The 15,554-nt window shown below is 44.3% G+C and overlaps 2 protein-coding genes across 3 annotated transcripts; both read left to right on the top strand.

Annotated features, from left to right (window-relative positions):
* Positions 1-2,591: 2,591 nt before the first annotated feature.
* On the top strand, positions 2,592-5,957 carry LOC124044997 (dolichol-phosphate mannosyltransferase subunit 1-like). Its single transcript, XM_046364198.1, has 9 exons — positions 2,592-2,755; positions 3,326-3,425; positions 3,521-3,554; positions 3,674-3,750; positions 4,019-4,044; positions 4,177-4,272; positions 4,635-4,703; positions 5,065-5,179; positions 5,296-5,957. Exons 1-9 carry the CDS (start codon positions 2,625-2,627, stop codon positions 5,398-5,400), a joined length of 753 nt encoding a protein of 250 aa, XP_046220154.1. The 5' UTR covers positions 2,592-2,624; the 3' UTR covers positions 5,401-5,957.
* Positions 5,958-6,668: 711 nt separating this feature from the next.
* Positions 6,669-15,085, top strand: LOC124045525 (activity-dependent neuroprotector homeobox protein-like). 2 transcript variants are annotated; one of them, XM_046364872.1, is made up of 4 exons: positions 6,669-6,821; positions 10,432-10,548; positions 10,847-10,945; positions 11,133-15,085. In XM_046364872.1, exons 2-4 carry the CDS (start codon positions 10,441-10,443, stop codon positions 14,052-14,054), a joined length of 3,129 nt encoding a protein of 1,042 aa, XP_046220828.1. In that variant the 5' UTR covers positions 6,669-6,821; positions 10,432-10,440; the 3' UTR covers positions 14,055-15,085. The 2 variants fall into 2 exon arrangements, with proteins under 2 accessions (XP_046220828.1, XP_046220827.1); XM_046364871.1 differs by lacking the exon at positions 6,669-6,821 and adding an exon at positions 6,970-7,390.
* The last annotated feature ends 469 nt before the right edge of the window (positions 15,086-15,554 follow it).

The following is a 15,554-nucleotide window of genomic DNA, read 5'->3' as shown; positions in this document are numbered from 1 at the left end:
TGGACATTCCTGCAGTCAGCATGCCAATTGCATGCTCCCTCAAAACCTTAGACAACTGTGTCATTGTGCTGTGTGACAAAACTGCACATTTTAGAGTGGCCTTTTATTGTCCCCAGCACAAGGTGCACCTGTGTAATGATCATGCTGTCTAATCAGCTTCTTGATATGCCACACCAGTCAGGTGGATGGATTCTCTTGGCAAAGGAGAAATGCTCAACAGGGAAGTAAACAGATTTGTGCCCAAAATTTGAAAGAAACAAGCTTTTTGTGCATATGGACAATTTCTGGGATTTTTTATTTCAGGTCATAAAACATAGGACCAACTTTACTTTACATGTTGCGTTTATATTTTTGTTCAGTGTACAATGACCATGATTGCGCGCCAGCTTGTTCAGTCTGTGTGGAGCAGACACGGAGACCTCGTTGACAGAGAGAAGAGAGAATGTGCAAAATGGATTGAAAGCAGTTACTGTTGGGCGTATCTCTACCTGAAAATATAGGATCTTAGTGATTGATAGTTTGTATTCAGCAGTCATAAAAGTATGCCTTATTTACTTTGAAGAACTACTAAAATAGTGATTTTGTCAGACAGCATAGGCAGCAGCTCTATAGAGATGAGATGATGACTTGGAATGAAAGTCATTGAATAAAACAAATATTTTATTAAAGTAAAGTAATGTGAATAAATTTTTATGAATTGTTTTATTCTGTGTTGTTACAACATTCAACCAGCACTTAATGTCAATTTTTTAAAATCGAAAACATATCCTTTTTAATAATCGAAGCAATGCCGAACTGACCTCAAAAAGCACTAATTGCTCAGCACTAATTAGCAGTGGTGGTGATACATTGTCAGTCCTGGTCAGACCACTTCTAGGCGATCAGAGTGTCGTTCATCAGTGGGTTCTTCTTTCCTCAAGGTGAAGAGGTGCCCCCGGGAGGGAAAAAAAGCTTAGGGACCAACGTCCAGGGACACCAGGGGATCAAAGGATTTGCAGATACCTTCAGCACCTGTCTGTCTATGGCTGCGTTTACACAGGAAGCCAATTCTGATCTTTTACCCAGTTATTCGCAAAATATCTAATCTGATTGGTCAATAGACAAATTAATCGCAAAATATCAGAATTGGTTTGCCTGTGTAATCGCAGCCTAGAGGAAAACATTTAAATAAAAATATTAAAAATGTTAATTGCTGCTTACTGACCATTTATGATTGTGTTTGTGAAGGTCTCCTAGGTCGAGAGGATGGCCAGACGGGACCTCCAGGCATCGCAGGAGCTGTCGGACAGACAGGAGAGATCGGTCCCCAGCTCCGGCTGTCATAGAGGTGCTCAACCACAAGCAGGTACAACAGCCATATTCAGTACCATGTGACAAGCTATGATCAAAACATTTCCACATCCAATTGATTTTACTATTTAAAAATTGTGTTTGGTGAAAGGGGGGAAACCTAGATACCTGTACAACTGAATGCCTTCAACTCTAATTCCTTAATTATTAACATCCACATCTTCAGCACCTGGGGAACAGTGGGTTAACTGCCTTGCTCAGGGGCAGGAAGACAGATTTTTACCTTGTCAGCTCAGGGATTTGACCCAGCAAACTTTAAGTTACTGGCCCAACGCTCTAACCACTAGGCTACCTGGTGCTGTGGTCTCTTATCTGTTCGTACTTTCATCTGCATCTAATTGTACAGAGGACCCATATGTTTTATATATCAGCCTTGAACACACTTGAAAGATGGATTTTCTTGTGCCATTGGGGTCCATCTCCTATCATCTCCAATTTAAGGCACGTATGCCATTGAACCTGATGGGAAGACTGGGGCTGACGAAGCACCACAATAGAGCGTATTTGGTGCGTTGGAGCTAGTCGGTGACTCAGAGACACATGCTCCACTATAAAGGGGAAAAGGAAGTTGACCTGGTGCCTGCTCTTCACCTCTTCCTCTTCTCATGTAACACAAACGTTTCAGGTGTTTTCTCTTACATAAAAAAAAATGATGAAATGTACATTTGTACGTATTTGAATAAGTCAACCCAGTGTGTCAACAAAGTTTCTAACATATTGTATAAGACAACATTTTAATGGAAGCTAGTGGATATTTTGTTAGAAAGTATTTGTAGTAGTTAACTGATGTTCCCAACTTCACCCTGAAAATGTTTGTATGTCTATTAATTATGATCCATGTTTTGTGTTTTCATGCACTCTTTGTGTATGCATGCGCCGCATTTGACCATGAGACTGGCTTTTACAGAAATAGTCTTCATGTTTCTACAGTAGGATGACAATGAAGAATAACACAACCATGTCTATAAAAGTGCACTGGTTCTAACTTTCCTAATCCCCAAACAGTGGGCACGTTTTTACTTCAATGAGATAATGATTATATTGTGTAGGTATTGCAAGACAGTACTATTAAATAGGCTACTGTTACTGGGGAATAACATTGGCAGTTGTGTATGTATGATCAGTATTATCCAATATCTAAAATCAAGAGACGTATTATTTGTTGCAAGATCGCCACCTAGTGGTAGCTATATTGCTAGGAACAAATTATTTTAAGAATTTGTTGCAGGGGTGGATATTTCTGAGAGCACCTGCATCCGGATCAACATTCCAACATGGCAAGCCGAAAAGGTTCACATCAGAGCCGGGGAAATGGTGATAAATATTCGGTGTTGTTGCCAACTTACAATGAACGTGAGAATCTACCTCTTATTGTGTGGCTACTGGTGAAATACTTCGGTGAAAGGTTAGTAGTCGTTTCAAGTCATTAGCTACACTAGCTGTAGCCCAGAGTCAATGACAAGATCTGTAGCCCAGAATCGGAGATGAGCTGTCTTTAAAAATCAGACTTGCTAGGTGACAGCCAATGGCTTACTTTAACAATCTGCTGCTGAGATTTTCAGCCGGTCATTTGTAATATAATTTTATGAAATACCCCCTGTTTTTTCTTCTTTATTTTCCTGTACAATATGACAAAAAATACCTTAATTAATGAGCTTATTACAAATGCCTTACCTCTTCATAACAACAAAAGGAAGTTGTGGGTGGGCCAGTCAATTATTTAAACATTGTACGCCATAGACAAAAAAGACTGTAATCACATTTTACATGTTGTGCTAAAAGAGTAACGTTAATTCTTGTAAGTTAATTAACTAACTCAATTTGAACAGAACTTGCACGTTTGTAAGACATTTTGACTGAAGATATAACTGGAACAATGTAAAGTCCCTTTGTAAAGTCCCTGTTTTAATCAGTTGTCAGACTAGCATTTTATTTGTGTGCTGAGTTGAAACATCTGTTTGCTTGTTATTTACAGTGGATACAACTACGAGATTATTGTAATAGATGACGGAAGTCCGGATGGGACACTTGAAGTGGCAGAACAACTACAGAGGATATACGGAGAGGACAAGATAGTAAGTGATTGGAATATATATTAGTAGTTGTAATTTGATATTCACATACCTGCTGACAATACACATTTGTTCTGTTTTTTTGTTTTCTCCCTCAGCTCCTTCGACCTAGAGCAAAGAAACTAGGGTTAGGCAAGTGTCACATGTTCATTCATCAGAGTGAACACAGTGTTGCATCTGTATTTTAGCACAATATCTCAGACACACTACACACACACACGTCTGATAAGGTCATTTGATTCTTCATTCAGGTACTGCCTACATCCATGGCATTAAACATGCTACTGGGAACTATGTTTTCATAATGGACGCAGACCTCTCCCATCATGTGAGTGGATCTCCTGTACACCTGGCGGAGACAATGCAATAGCAGACGAACAGGGTGGGATAGTGGCTATGGACCCTGTACATTCAATGTGTTTTAGTCCAATACTATATTTAGTTCATTTTACTATTCAGGAGGTAACTTGTGGTGTTATAAAACTTGCTTGGTTGAATAGGCCTATTTGTATACGAATGCTTCATAGACAGAAGGTCTTTGAAATCCTTTGAATTCATCCATGCTAAAATACATCCGTTATATCTTTTGTTTGCAGCCTAAATTTATTCCAGAATTCATAGAGTAAGTAATCTATTTGAATTTATCCCAAAATGTGTGTATTTTTCTTAAATGCACACATTCACTAATACGCTGCATCTCTACCACATGATCGTCAGTTGCCAAATAGCGGATGTGAATGTGTTTGTCTCCAAGGAAACAGAGAGAAGGCGGGTATGACCTGGTGTCAGGCACCCGGTACAGAGGAGACGGTGGCGTATACGGTTGGGACCTGCGCAGGAAGCTCATCAGGTAACTGCAGTGGCCCCAGCTCACTTCTGTTACATTAAGACTGTTGGCTGGCATTTTATTTTATTTATTTAACTAGGCAAGTCAGTTAAGAACAAATTCTTATCTTCAATGACGGCCTAGGAACAGTGGGTTAACTGCCTGTTCAGGGGCAAAATGACAGATTTGTACCTTGTCAGCTCGGGTATTTGAACTTGCAACCTTCCGGTTACTAGTCCAACGCTCTAACCACTAGGTTACCCTGCTGCCCCATTTCTCCTGCTTGTGCTAGCACACAAAGCAAGCACCTAACTCTCATGAGAGTTTAATTAAATATTACATTTTCCTCATATCTTTCTGTCTTTCCCTTCCTATCTCTCTTATAGTCGGGGAGCTAACTATGTCACCCAGGTGCTGCTGAGACCTGGGGCATCAGACTTGACTGGCAGCTTCAGGTAAGTGGCAAAATGTAAATAAGTTTGAAGAACAGCAGGTACAGTTATCACACCTGCATATCAGCCTCTATCTGTGAACTATTGTCGGATGAAAACCTTGTAACTCCATTTATGACAATAAAACAAATACAAATATTGAACATGTATTGAAAGCAGTTCTCTAAACAGGACCAATATAATTAATTCAAAATTACTTCTGAAGTTTGTAATTATATGTTTATTAACGGGAAAATATGGCAGTTTTTTTTTCTCTTCTATTTCCTGAAAAGTGAATGTTTTGGAGATGAGCGGTTTTCATTGGTCAGCAACGTAGTGGGTGTTATCTCACGTGGGTGTTTGTTCTAATGCATGATGACATCAGGCTCTACAAGAAGGAAGTACTGGAGAGTCTGGTGGAGCGGTGTGTGTCCAAAGGCTACGTCTTTCAGATGGAGATGATTGTCCGTGCTAGACAGGGGAACTACACTGTTGGAGAGGTGAGGCCTTTCAACCCTTTGTGTGTTTTGTGTCGTTGCGCCATTTTGAACGCTTGTCATGTCAATGGGTTGTATGTAAGTTAAACTATATTTTTTTTTTCCCGTCTTCCAAACAGGTTCCGATTTCGTTTGTGGATCGTGTTTATGGGGAGTCAAAACTGGGAGGAAATGAAATCGTATCGTTCCTGAAAGGACTGCTTACTCTCTTTGCGACAACATGATTTATGATGCTCTAGGACTCAGCAACACTGCTTATATTATGTTTTTTTGTTGTTGTCATTAAGTCAGGGCGTTTAGTGCAGTAATTAGCCAACATCAAAATGGAAAATGACAGACTATGCCCTTTTTTTTATAAATCGTTGATTATTGACAAGAAAAGCACAGATGGAAATTAATTAGAATAATTAATATCCCCTCCCTAGAGTCTAGATGTATCTCCAAACCAGTGGAGGCTGTTGAGGGGAGGGGCGTACAATAATGGCTGGAACGGAGCAAATGGAATGTGTTTTGATGTATTTAATACCATTCCTCCTATTACGCTCCAGAGATGACCACGAGCCCATCCTCCCTAGTTAAGGTGCCACCGACCTCCTGTGCTCTAAACAGACAGATTTTGAAGCATAATTCCAGATGAATACAGTCACAAGATCCTTATGTATACTTATAGATGAACTTATTTTCACATTTTTCAAAGATTTGTATTCACCCTAAACTGAGAGAGCTGGGATTGCTGTAAAAAAAATATTAAAAAATCAATGGTAATAAATAGTTGACCTTATTTCCTATTATTTTGAATTGGTTGCTGTATAATCTATGTAAACTGTCATGTGCAGAAACAAACACAATACACATTGTTAGTGTGCTAATTGTCCGCATTGTTAAACCTGCACTGTGTTCATCTGGTTTCCTACACTAACAACAGTGAGTGTGACAGTATTTTCTTTCTTTACCCAGTGATCTGAAGTTCTCACAAAATATGTAAAATTGCAAATCAAACACAATATAGCAGGATGCTTAGGCTCCTGCATGTTTCAACATTGAAAGGATGATATTAGTTTGGAATGTAATGCCCAGAACATGGTGCAATGGGGAGAAGTGGCCTTCAATGGGCCTGGCCTTTGCTGCCTTGGAAGAAATCATCCTTAAACATTTAAAAGATGAGACCTTGAAGGAGACAACACCCATGAATTTAAATCCAGTATTCACATGATATGGTCCCTCCATCCCTCCACCACCCCAATCTCCCAGAGGCCCATGGTAAGATGAGCAGAGAACAATTTGCACTCAGGCTTGGGAAATACCCCAGACTCAGGAAAGTAGTCCCGGTGAGTTTAGTGTAATGGGAACGTATCATAGAACAGCGCCACCTACTGTTCTCATTGCACTCTGACGTTGGGCAAGTGCAAAGGCACTGAGTACTGAGGCACTGTATACATCCGACCCTCTGCAATGTAAGGAAGCCAGATGTAGTCCTATAACGCATGCGTTCATGCCATGCTAAACTAGAGTGCGCCAGCTGTTGGTTAAATCTAGCAAATGCAGCTCGAGCTTGTTTACCCCAGTCCCTCAGGCATAGAAACTACCGACCCCTGACAGACGTTGAAGAACGACCGAGGACAGCATCTGAGGCCTGTCTTGAAAGGTAAGAGCATATAAAGCTAATTGATTTAACACACTAATTGAGTTGTTTTAATAAGGCTCGACTCATATGGATATCACAATGAGTTAAAAAAAAAAAAATGCTAATCAAACACCCATGTCACTTCCGCCCTTTCAATTGCGCCATTTTGGATAGGGCAGTTTCCAGGCTGCTAGGGGTGTATTGTCTCTATAGGAAGAGACGGGAGTGCGTTGTCAGTGAACAGTCACAGAGTTAACACATTCTTGGACGAGGGGTTCCTCGTAAATATTTACTACAACGCCAGCCACACTTATATGTCCCTACAATGGGCGTTCTATGTGTTTTTATCTAGCTAACTAAATTAGTTTCAATGGCACTCCATACCCGGTAGCCGAGAAGGATAGTGTGTGTCGGACAGGAGTCGAGCTCCCTCTCTCGGTGTGGTGTGACCGCTTGGAGAGAAGACGGCGAGGCGGTTAACCCCGGCTGCGTATTTGGAGCAATAGGAGTGAACGTGCCTAACGCATTGTCTCCCTGTTTCTCTTGGAAGTGATATTACTACAACAAGAGAGCACCGGATTTGAGACCAGGTAAACACATCATACTCCGCTTTTCAGATAACCAAGCTAGTTAGGACACACAGATAACCTGGGTTTAGCCACGGTAACGTTATGATGATGCGTTGTTCGTTCATAGTTACGGTCGGGGAACAAGAAGAAGATAAATTATATATATATATATAATCTTAACATGACATGGGTTGATACTTGAGGATAACAAATGAAACAACGTGGAGTATTATGATATAATAGTTAAATGAAAGCGACAATCCATAAATAAATAAATAAAAAATACAATTATGATAGCGTATATCATAAGTTGTCGGTGAACATGACACCGCTTTTGGCTCGCTGAACTTGGGCACTGAGTGGCGCTCAGAATCAGCACCGACCGACGAGCTTTTTCTTATACTCGGTTAGCAGCTGCTAGTTCGCGGTGTTTCTACGTGCGCTTCCCTTTGTGGTGGCTCACTACTACACTATAGCTACGGCTAGCAAGCTACTATCACCTATCAAATCTAACGTGAGTAGAGAATAATACCAGATCAGATGTTATTTTGGCGTAAAACCACGATGGAAAGATGCATGGAGTAATCGTGTTTAGATCTATGTGTATCCTCTTTCGTTGGTCAACCAGATGTAGACATTAAACAATTCTACATCATTGACTTCAATCAAAGCCATAACCATATCAATAAGAGGGGAGATAGAGATAGCTCGTGAATAACCTCCCCTACTCGCTTAGTTATTACTAGTCACATTTGACCTATATTAGGTCGCTTCTCTTATCAAATGTAACCGTATTTTTCTAACATGATTTAAAAATAAAAAGTGAACCGGGATTTCTAATCAAGTCTGTTAACGTTACCAGATTCATTCAGCAACTTGAGAGAGAGACTAGGTGACACGGGGTTATTATCCGCACATCGCAGGATTTGATTTTGACTGTCGTGATGTCTGTCGTATGAGAAAGTAGTGTCCCGCCTCCTTTATTCACGTCACGCAACTATCACAATTGCTATGTGATTTAATGATCCAGCTTTTTGTTTTTTAAATGTACGGTGTCAACATTGTCTTGGAGGTTAGTTGCATACTCTATTGATTCAACCCTCTGTTCACATGGTCCCTGGTGTGAGGGCAATCCGGATGAAGACTGGTGGTGAACTCGATTGAACCTTTTGGTCATTTATGCTAGGTGTTCTACTTAAATGCCAACTCTCTTTATGTGGTGTTTATGGTCATAGATGACCCTTTGCTGACAGGATATGACTGATACAATAAACTTTATTTTTATTTGTTGGTAAGCAATGTGAGTTTGGGGGATCAGAGGTGACCAGAGCAAACGGCATTATTGATTCTTAGGACAGACAGAGCTCTGTTGTATATATGAGATAGGACATAAGGTTTTATGGGTAAAATATAGACTACTACTGTCTTCCTCTCGTCAGCTGTTGAGTGGCTATTCTCTGCCGGCTACCCACCCAGCCCCCACTCCCCTGTAGACACATTGTAGATGTTGGGTTCTGCTGCTGACTCAATAGGAGGCGCCATTCCGTGATCGCAGAAAAGGGGGCAGGCAGAGCAATGGGAGGCCTTACATAATGGAGGCAGAGCTGTCCACTAGCGCCATCTACAAGCCATGGGACAAAGCATCGGCAGGAGTAAGCCCAGCCAGCAAGGTAGTTGGGCAGCCAGACAACATTAAGCCAGCTAGGTAGTCAGGCAGCCAGACAACATTCAGCCAGCAAGGTAGTTGGGCAGCCAGACAACATTCAGCCAGCAAGGTAGTTGGGCAGCCAGACAACATTCAGCCAGCAAGGTAGTTGGGCAGCCAGACAACATTAAGCCAGCAAGGTAGTTGGGCAGCCAGACAACATTCAGCCAGCAAGGTAGTTGGGCAGCCAGACAACATTCAGCCAGCAAGGTAGTTGGGCAGCCAGACAACATTCAGCCAGCAAGGTAGTTGGGCAGCCAGACAACATTCAGCCAGCAAGGTAGTTGGGCAGCCAGACAACATTCAGCCAGCAGGAAGGTCAGGCAGCCAGACAACATTCAGCCAGCAAGGTAGTTGGGCAGCCAGACAACATTCAGCCAGCAAGGTAGTTGGGCAGCCAGACAACATTCAGCCAGCAGGAAGGTCAGGCAGCCAGACAACATTCAGCCAGCAAGGTAGTTGGGCAGCCAGACAACATTCAGCTCAGCAGGTAGTCAGGCAGCCAGACAACATTCAGCTCAGCAAGGTAGTCAGGCAGCCAGACAACATTCAGCTCAGCAAGGTAGTCAGGCAGCCAGACAACATTCAGCTCAGCATGGTAGTCAGGCAGCCAGACAACATTCAGCTCAGCATGGTAGTCAGGCAGCCAGACAACATTCAGCTCAGCAGCAATGTTCCATCTTCTGGAACATACAACAAGAGCTATGGCATCGGTGGGTGGATGGATGAAGAGTGTTTGGCCTTGTACTGCTTGTTGCTAAAGCATCTTGTCCTGACCTTTGACCTGAATAGAGAATCAATTCTATAATGTTCCCATTGTGCAGCATTGGCTGGAATATAACAAACCAAACAGCCCAGACAGACAGACGTATGAAGGTGGTAGTGGTAAGGTCATAAAGGATAGACTTGAGTGATGCTGCTGAGGTAAACCACTGATGGATTTATGATGAAAAGGTGACTGGCAGACAGCAGGTATTCTTGTGGCATTGTTTCACAGGGGCAGTAGAGTAACAATCACTGAAGTGGATATTAGCTCTAGTGTTATTTGGGAAGTGTGTTTCCATCCCCCAGGGTTTTTGTTTTGGGTCTACTGAAGGCTGCTCTCTACAACAATGATCAGTTCATATGTTGACCTGGGGTTTATTCACTAGGAACTAAATGGAAGCAAACAGAATGAAACGGGGGCGGGACCTACCTGAATTTGTTTTCATTGCGAAACGTTTTCCATTTGGAGTAAATGTTTTCCGTTGCAAAACGTTTAGCAACTGTTTTACTACGGTCTTCGTCTAATTAATACACCCCTGAGCTCACCTGTTGCTCTCCCCTGCCCACCTACCTGTGTCCCTCCCTTTTCCAGGTGGGCAGAATGTTCCAGCTCCCGGTCAACAACCTGGGCAGCTTACGGAAAGCCAGGAGAAATGTCAAGCGGGTTCTGGGTGACATTGGCCTGGAGTTTTGTAAAGACCACATTGAGGTGAGCAGCACATCGTTAGATCTGTTCTGCCATCCATGTGTGAGCATATGCCCCTTGATACACATTATCACACTGAAGAGATAATAGCTCATTCATTAATAGCAAATTTAATTAATCAGTCTAGAAACATTTCAACCATCAACTTAGGAAGCCTCGAATTTCTCCCGTCTGTTTGACGTTATAATAAATGACCCCAGTCCGCAACTATGATAGGTCGTCGACTCATCTCTATCAGACTTGACGTATTGTATTGACTCTATATGAATTGTGATTAATTGTGTATTTCTCTCCCCTTTAGGACTACAAAGACTATGTCCCTGATAATAACGAGTTCTACATCAAGCACACCACCTGGGATGATGTATGTGTGTGGGATCCTTCACTGACCAAATCCCAGGTGAGTGGCTCACTGCTTGCCTGGAGGGGCACACTGGAACACCTTGTATTTTAGCGTTGTTGCTCTTTTGTCTCTTAAAAGCTTTTAACTGGGTTATTGTCTGTATTTTCAATAAATAACGTTTTATTTACATAGAGTAAATGTCATCACACGACTGACCACTGTCTCGATCTCCCCCGTCTCCCAGGACTACAGATCAAAGCCTTTCTGCTGTTCCGGCTGCCCTTTTTCCTCCAAATTTTTCTCAGCGTACAAGAGTCACTTCCGCAATGTCCACAGTGAGGACTTTGAGAGCCGCATCCTGCTTAACTGCCCCTACTGCACCTACAATGGGAACAAGAAGACTCTGGAGACTCACATCAAGCTGTTCCACATGCCCAACAACGTGGTTCGCCAGGGCCCTGGGGGCATGCAGGGGGCAGTGGGTGGGCTGAAGGACGGCATGCAGCTGGGCAAGAGGCCTGGAGAGAGTATCGAGCAGGCGGTGTACTACTGCAAGAAGTGCACCTACAGGGACCCGCTTTACAATGTGGTGCGCAAACACATCTACAGAGAACACTTTCAGCATGTGGCCAAGCCCTACCTGGTTAAGCTTGAGGAAAAGGCCACGGCCAACGGTGCCGCAGCAGGTAACACCACGGGCACAGGGAACACAGACCGCAGCAGTAATGCTAACGCCAACAGCAACACCATCCACTGCAAGCGCTGCCTCTTTTTGCCACGCACCTATGAGGCACTGGTGCAGCATGTTATTGAGGACCACGAGCGAATCGGTTACCAGGTGACCGCCATGATTGGTCACACAAACGTGGTGGTACCTCGCGCCAAACCTGTCATCGTGGTATCCCCGAAGACGGGGGAGAAGACTGTCATCGGGGTAGGACCTAAAGGTCAGCTAGTGACCACCACAGTGGGGGGGGTCCGCTCCGTTTCTACCCAGAACCTCAGCAGGATCGTCATCCCAAAGTCAGGCCTGAGCTCAACGGGACTCCTGTCTGGGGTTCACCTGAAGCAAGGGGCGTTTGGGTTAAAGAGTGGGACTACCCAATCCTTCTCTATAGGCGGGCAGCAGGTGAGAATCACTTTGCCTGGCAATGCAAAAGTGTCTGTGCCCCAGCATTCTCAAGCAGCCAAACAGAACCTCACTGGTGGTTTGCGGAGCCCCATAGTGGTGAGTTCATCCTCGTCTACGCTCAACTCCCGGGTCCAGGCGGCTGCCGCCACGGTGGCCTCAGTCACGGCCAAGGGGAAGGGGGGTAGCTCTGTCCTGGGCACGTCATACACACAGAAGTGGAAAATCTGCACCATCTGCAACGAGCTCTTCCCTGAGAATGTGTACAGCTCGCACTTTGAGAAGGAGCACAAGGCGGAGAAAGTACCTGCCGTGGCCAACTACATCATGAAGATCCACAACTTCACCAGCAAGTGTCTGTACTGCAACCGCTACCTGCCCAGCGACACACTCCTCAACCACATGCTGATCCACGGCCTCTCGTGCCCGCACTGCCGCGCCACCTTCAACGACGTGGAGAAGATGGTTTCGCACATGCGACAGTCCCACCCGGACGAGACGGTGGGGCCGCGCACCGATTCCCCTCTGACTTTCGACCTCACTCTTCAGCAGGGCAACCCCAAGAACGTCCAGCTGATTGTCACCACCTACAACATGAGAGACGCACCGCAGGAGTCCATGGCCCTCCATGCCCAGAGTGCCTCGTCGTCCACACAGACGGGCAAGAGGACCGTGCCCAGCCAACCCCCAAAGATGCCCTCTGATTCAGAAGATGGCTCGCCTGCCAAGAGTGCACCTCAGGCGGCCGTACCGTACAAGAAAGACGTGGGCAAGACTCTGTGCCCGCTGTGCTTCTCCATCCTCAAGGGCCCCATCTCTGATGCACTGGCACACCATCTGAGAGAGAGGCATCAGGTTATCCAAACCGTGCACCCGGTGGAGAAAAAACTCACCTACAAATGTATCCACTGCTTGGGTGTGTACACAAGCAACATGACAGCCTCCACCATCACACTGCACCTCGTCCACTGCCGCGGTGTGGGGAAGACCCAGAACGGGCAGGACAGCAGGCCTGCGCCCTCCCCCAGGGTCTCCCAGGCCCAGGGCATTAGCCTCAAACGGGCCGGCTTCGAAAACTGTGACCCAAACGACCCAAAGCGGCGTAAGCTGCCGCCTGGAGAGCCAGAGAGCCCTGCAGCTTTTGTAGAGAATCCAGATGACCCTGTCAACCTGATCCTTGACCCCAAAGGTCACGAGGATGAGTCGTACGAGGCGCGGAAAGCCTTCCTTTCGCAGTACTTCAACCGCGAGCCCTACCCAACGCGTAGGGAGGTGGAAAAACTAGCCTCAAGTCTGTGGTTGTGGAAGTCTGATATCTCCAGCCACTTCACCAACCGCAGGAGGAAATGCACGCGGGACTGTGAGACCCAGAAGGCTGAGGTGTTGCTGGGCTTCAACATGCAGGACATCAGCCAGCTCAGCCACGAACTGACCTTTGACTCTGAGTGCTTGTTTGAGGGCAAAGGAGACCGTGGCGAGACAGTGGAGAGGCGGACGTCCAGGATGTGCATCGGACGGTCTGAGCAGGCCATTCAGCGCATGGAGGAGAGGGCTGTGGCTAACGGTGGTGCTACTCTCCAGCTGGGTATTTCAACAGGGTCTGGCAGTGAGGCCAGGGTCAAAACCCAGCCCAACTGTGGGGCCAAGCGCGACCAAAACAAGACAATCGGAAGCACCTTAAAACAGAAGGTGCCTAAGTATCTTTCAGAACCCATAGCTATTGACTCAGATAGCGATGAGGATGAAATAGATGATGATGAGAAGGAGGAGGATGAAACGGGAGCAGTAGAAGTGAATTCCATGGGTGATGACAGGCTGGCTGCTGGGAGAGAGGGAGAGGTGGTAGGGACAGGGGCCCACTCCAGCCCAGACCTAGAGGACATGGAGGAGGAGGAGGAGGAAGAAGAGGGTCATGTAGAGAATGGATATGGCTCAACGCTGCTGGAAAGGCAGGCTAAAGGGAAGGAAGCTGTTGCCAAACTGGACCAATCGGGAAGTGGAGAAACTAGGGCCCAACTCGGCAAGCATCAGGTCTGACCAATTGACACAAACAAATGACACGACGCGCACAGAGACGTTACATTTGATCCAACAGCTCTGCCTCACCAGAACTTTAGAGCTAGAAATGGTCAATGGTGTCATGAAGGAGACGAGGTGAGAAGGAGAGCCTCTTTCCTTTTCACTTCCACAAGCCATCCAATGATGTTTAAACAAGTCATGTCAAAAGGCCAATTAAAGCTGCTCTGCAGTCCTAAAGTAGCTGTGAGTGATGTAAGATTTGTGAACAGTTTATATCTTACCTCCAGGGGGTAAGAGAACCCTGAAATGATTTGCCTTCTATTTACTTTACGAGAAAATTCAGATTAGTACTTATTCTTGTTCATTTGGCGCCGAGTTTCACTGTGGCAAATAACTTGAGTTATTACGATTTACTAGCTTTTAAGAGAAACTAGAGAATCCCCCGGTTTTTTTTCGTTGCAGGTATGCAGGAATAGCTAGTGTATATTTGTACAGTCTTTTAGATCTGTTTGGAGGGAAGTTGCTATAGATGTACTCATGAAATATTTTATTTTCTTTCTGTGTACAAGCTAGCTGTGTATGTTCTACATTGGTTTGCTAGATGTTGCTTTGGTGACTGGTATTTTCTCTGTTTTGTTATTTTTTTAACAAAACCATAGCGTTTTTGCTAAATAATATATCTATATATATATAAATGCAAATTTTAAATGAACATAATTGATTGCTTTTTTTTTTTTCTTCGCTGTTTGTTTACTATGATTGATTATACTTTTCCATTTGCAGTAATAACTTTGGTTCTATTGAAAGAGTTCCTCATATCCTTCTCCCCTGTTAGTGGAAGGAACATTTCGACTGATCTCTGTAGCCCTGTGCTTTCTTCACTCCCCTAATCCCTATTTTACCACCGAGACGTTTGCTGGCGCCTTTGAAACAGAGAGCATTCGCTATTAATATGACGTTTCTGTGTGTATGTTTTTAATTTGATCTTCCATTTTATTTGTTTTTGTTTTTAACTTGAGCATCTATGAACAATAAAGTGTTGCATTGTGCTTCTCCTAGTCGAACCTATTTTCCTACGTCTTATGCTCTGATGTGACACACCCCTTTTTTAAAAATAGGGACTAGATATGGTTTGTCCTAAGAAGTAGCACTTCAAGTTAGGTTTTCCCAAACGTAACCCATGAGCTAGCTGTAAACGGTCACTGGTGGTACAAATCCTATTGTCTCCGGTATTATTACAGTTAATTTTGACAGTAAATTACACAAGGTTAAACACTGTTTTCGGTGTGTAAAACGAGGGGTTCATGAGTTTTAGTCCATGTGAGCTATGCTATTCTGTGAGACTGAAGCATGAGGCGTCTGGGATTTAGTGGTCCCACTACTGGTTGAGATGGTGATGGTTGATGAGAAATCAACAGTAGATTGCATTAACTCTTTTGTTAGTGGATTGTATTAACCCTTTGTTGAGGCTAATTTGCTCTAGTGTGTATCAATCTGGTGCCAAACCCCCAAAATTAT

The sequence above is a fragment of the Oncorhynchus gorbuscha genome, linkage group LG10 (assembly GCF_021184085.1).
Source record: "Oncorhynchus gorbuscha isolate QuinsamMale2020 ecotype Even-year linkage group LG10, OgorEven_v1.0, whole genome shotgun sequence".
NCBI classification, from domain to species: Eukaryota; Metazoa; Chordata; class Actinopteri; order Salmoniformes; family Salmonidae; genus Oncorhynchus; species Oncorhynchus gorbuscha.
The sequence above is the reverse complement of the archived record's forward strand: the minus strand, read 5'-3'. Positions and strand labels throughout refer to the sequence as shown.